A 4,576-nucleotide genomic window follows, 5' to 3' on the forward strand; every position below is an offset into this window, starting at 1 on the left:
AAAGTAGGGAAAGAGTATTTTGGCTCATGATTGTGAGAAGTCGAATGGCGTGTCTAGTCATACCCCAAAACTTGATGTTATTTTCTTGATTCCTGCGTTCCTGCACTCAAAGAAAATTTTAGTTTGGGAGGGGGTGTTGATTTGTATCGACTCGCAGACTGAAGCCTCGTCACTGGAATTCTTCGACATCTTCTTAGTACCGCACATAGTTTCTTAACCTAGAGACTTGGTAGGTGGATGAGTAGAAAAATATTGTTGAAAATAATTAGCTTGTTTATCCAGAAAATAAGTATACTATGTATATTAGGTGTGTGTATATATATATATATGTATAGATTGTAATTCTCCAGCGCTTTTAGATTATGACATGTTCTGAAGTCCATCGAGCTTTCCATTTTGTTGACTTTATCTAACATAGTCCTCCTGTAGCTTTTACCTTTCTGATGAAGCTTTCCTAGCTCTTTTGAAGGCACTGCAACGATTAATATTCTTCAACATTCTGAGGTTACGCTAACTATGAGGAAGTGTTTCCTAAGGGTAAGTAAAGAAGAAAATAAAAATAAAAATTATGCAATGCATCGATCGAGCCTGACTCAGGTTGCCTACGTATCCCCAAGATAGGAATTAGATCGTAACATAGTTCGAATACAAGTAGGAGAAATAGAAGTATGTAATGCAATGACCGAGCTTGACTCAAGCTGCCTACGTATCCAAGTGGAATCAGGTCGTAACGTAGTTCGAATACAAGAGGAAAGTGAAAAATATGAAATGTAATGACGGGCCTGACTCAGGCTGCCTACGTATCCAAGAGGAATCAGGTCGTAGCGTAGTTCGATTACAATAGGAAAGTGAAAAATATGACATGCAATGTAAGAACATGTAATGTAGTGACCGAGATTGACTCAAGCTGCCTACGTATACAAGTGGAATCAGGTCATGACATAGTTCAAATACAATAGGAAAGTGAAAAATGCAAGGGACCGAATCCGACAAGGATTGCCTACGTATCCCACCGAGGGAATTCAGGTCGAGCGTAGTTCGAATACATGGAAATGACGATTTTGGGTTTTCTAAGGGAGACCAGATCCGATGTGGGTTGCCTACGTACCCCACCGTGGGAAGTCAGGTCTATACGTAGTTCTGTTACATCAAAAATGCAAAAGTACACAAAATAAGTGCTAATCTTGAGGTCTTCAGATGTAGTATTTCTTGATGGCGTCTGAATTGATTAGCTTTGTGCTCACTCTGCCATCCATTTCTGCTAAGATTACCGCTCCTCCTGAGAGTACTCTATGAACCATGTAAGGTCCTTGCCAATTTGGTGCAAATTTCCCTTTGGCTTCTCCTTGGTGAGGAAAGATCTTCTTCAATACTAATTGCCCCGGTGTGAACTGTCGAGGTTTGACCTTCTTGTTGAACGCGTTGGTCATTCTGTTTTGATTGAGTTGGCTATGACAAACCGCATCTATCCTCTTTTCATCTATGAGCATCAATTGTTCATTCTTGCTACGTATCCATTCTGCTTCGTCCAGACCAACCTCTTGGATAACCCTTAAAGATGGTATTTCCACCTCAGCGGGTATTACTGCTTCTGAACCATAAACCAACATATAAGGAGTTAGCCCAGTTGATGTTCTGATTGTGGTGCGATAACCGAGTAGAGCTTATGGTAACTTCTCATGCCATTGCATGTGACTATCCACTATTTTCCTTAAAATCTTCTTGAGCCTCAACTGCCCCATTCATCTGTAGGCGGTAAACCGTGGAATTTCGACGAGCAATCTTAAACCTTTCACAAGTTTCTTTCATAAGATCGCTGTTGAGGTTGGCCGCATTATCTGTTATGATTGATTATGGATTTCCAAACCGACAAACTATGTTATTGCGAACAAAGTCTACCACTACCTTCTTAGTCACTGCCTTGTATGTCGAAGCTTCGACCCATTTTGTGAAATAATCGATAGCCACCAGGATGAAACGATGTCCATTTGATGCGGGAGAATCTATGGGTCCAATAACATCCATGCCCCAAGCGGCAAATGGCCAAGGGGAACCCATCACATTGAGCTCATTCGGTGGAACCCGTATAAAATCTCCATGCACTTGACACTGACACTTTTGCACATACCGGATGCTATCTCTCTCCATGGTCATCCAAAAAAATCCAACTCTTAAAATCTTCTTTGCCAAAGTGAACCCATTCATGTGAGGTCCACATGTTCCTGCATGTATTTCTTCCAAAAGCCTTGTCGCTTCTGCGGCGTCGACGCACCTTGTCGCTTCTACAGCGTCGACACACCTCAGCAATCCCAAATCCGAAGTTCTCCTATATAGAATTTCGCCGTTAAGGAAGAAATGATTGGCCATCCTCCTCAAAGTTCGTTTCTGCTTGCTTATAGCATTTTTAGGATATTCTTGTGCTCCTATCAATCTTCTGATGTCATAGTACCAGGGTTTCCATCCAGTTCCTCATCTACATGAAAATAATATGCATGTTGATCATGTATCTCTATATTGATAGGGTCGATGTAATTCTTGTTTGGGTGTTGGCATGTTGATCATGTATCTCTATATTGATAGGGTTGATGTAATTCTTGTCTGGGTGTTGAATCATCGAGGACAATGTTGCCAAAGCATCGGCAAACTTCATTTTTGAGCTCAAGGGACATGCTTGAACTCAATCCTTGTGAATCTCCTACTCAACTCTTTAATGCAATGCAGATAAGGCAGGATCTTGACATTCTTAGTGGTCCATTCTCCTTGCACCTGGTGAACCAATAAGTCAGAATCTCCGATCACCAAAAGTTCTTTGATGTTCATGTCGATGGCCATCCTGAGTCCAAGAATACTCGCTTTATATTCCGCTATGTTGTTGGTACAATAAAACCTGATCTTGGCTGAGATCGGGTAATACTGACCTGTTTCCGAAATTAAAACTGCTCCTATTCTAACTTCCATAGAGTTTGATGCTCCATCAAAGAACATTCTCCATCCATCATATGACTCTGATATGTCTTCTCCTACAAACAAAACCTCTTCATCAGGGAAGTAGGTTGTGAGTGGCTTGTAATCCTGGTCCACCGGGGTTTCTGCGAGGTGATCAGCCAGGGCTTATCCTTTGATGGCCTCTTGTGTCACATACACATTATCAAACTCGCTCAACAAAATTTGCCACTTCGCCAGTTTACCCGTAGGCATGGGCTTCTGAAAGATGTACTTTAGTGGATCCATTCTTAAGATCAGGTACGTGGTGTATGCAGATAGGTAATGCCTAAATTTTTGGATCTATTCTTGAGATCAAGTACGTGGTGTATGCAGACAGGTAATGCCTAAATTTTTGCGCAATCCAAGTCAAAGCGCAACATGTTCATTCCAACAACGTGTATCTTGCCTCGTATAGTGTGAACTTCTTGCTCAAATAGTAAATAGCTTGCTCTCTTCTACCTGTCTCATCGTGCTGCCCCAATACACATCCAAATGCATTATCCATGACAGATAGAATAATTCTATTGAAAGCCCTTTGCATTCCTCTGTCCATTTTGTTGAAGCATCCTTCTTCAGTAACTTGAATATGGGTTCGCAGATCACTGTAGATTGAGCTATGAACCGACTGATGTAATTCAGTCTTCTCAAGAAAATCATCACGTCCTTCTTGGTCTTGGGTGGAGGTAGCTCTTGTCTAAGAAACTCATCACGTCCTTCTTGGTCTTGGGTGGAGGTAGCTCTTGGATTGCCTTTATCTTTGATGGATCCAACTCTATGCCTTTCCTGCTAACAATGAATCCCAATAGTTTTCCCGCGGGTACTCCAAATGCACACTTTGCTGGATTCAACTTTAGATTATACTTACGCAACCTCTCGAAGAACTTTCTTAAGTCATCCAGGTGGTCTGAACTTCTTTTGGATTTGATAACGACATCATCTACGTACACTTCAATTTCCTTGTGGATCATATCGTGAAAAAGGGTAGTCATGGCCCTCACGTAGGTTGCACCGGCATTTTTGAGACCAAATGGCATTACTCTGTAGCAATACACTCCCCATGGAGTGATAAACGCTGTCTTCTCTGCATCAATTTCATCCATCAGGAATTTGGTGATATCCTGCAAAGCAATCAACAAATGATTGCAACTCATGTTTTGCACAGTTATCGATGAGTATATAAATATTTGGAAGAGGGAAATCATCCTTAAGACTGGCCCTATTGAGATCTCGATAGTCCACACATATTCTGATCTTTCCATCCATTTTTGGCACAGGCACAATATTGGCTAACCATGTGGGGTAATTTATGACCCTTACAATGTTCGCCTCAATTTGCTTAGTTACCTCCTCCTTGATCCTTAAGATCAAATCCGGCTTGAATTTTCTTGTCTTTTGCTTAACAGGTAGACAAGAAGGATCAGTCGGTAATTTGTGCGAGACAATATCAGTGCTTAATCCTGGCATGTCATCATAAGACCAAGAAAATAAGTGACATACTGCTTAAGCAATTCTATTAACTTTTGGTTTCTTTCAGCCTCCAAATGTATGCTGACTCGTGTCTCTCTCACGATTTCCTCATCTCCTAAGTTGA

At 41.3% G+C, this 4,576-nt stretch overlaps 1 protein-coding gene across 1 annotated transcript; it reads right to left on the reverse strand.

Annotated features, from left to right (window-relative positions):
- Nucleotides 1-1,193: 1,193 nt before the first annotated feature.
- LOC107062495 (uncharacterized) lies at nt 1,194-1,809 on the reverse strand. The gene is made up of 2 exons (XM_015313163.1): nt 1,704-1,809; nt 1,194-1,591 (listed from the first exon to the last, which is right to left on the reverse strand). Exons 1-2 carry the CDS (start codon nt 1,807-1,809, stop codon nt 1,194-1,196), a joined length of 504 nt encoding a protein of 167 aa, XP_015168649.1.
- Between the last annotated feature and the right edge of the window lie 2,767 nt (nt 1,810-4,576).

This window comes from Solanum tuberosum, unplaced genomic scaffold (genome assembly GCF_000226075.1).
Source record: "Solanum tuberosum cultivar DM 1-3 516 R44 unplaced genomic scaffold, SolTub_3.0 scf00235, whole genome shotgun sequence".
In the NCBI taxonomy this organism is placed as follows: Eukaryota; Viridiplantae; Streptophyta; class Magnoliopsida; order Solanales; family Solanaceae; genus Solanum; species Solanum tuberosum.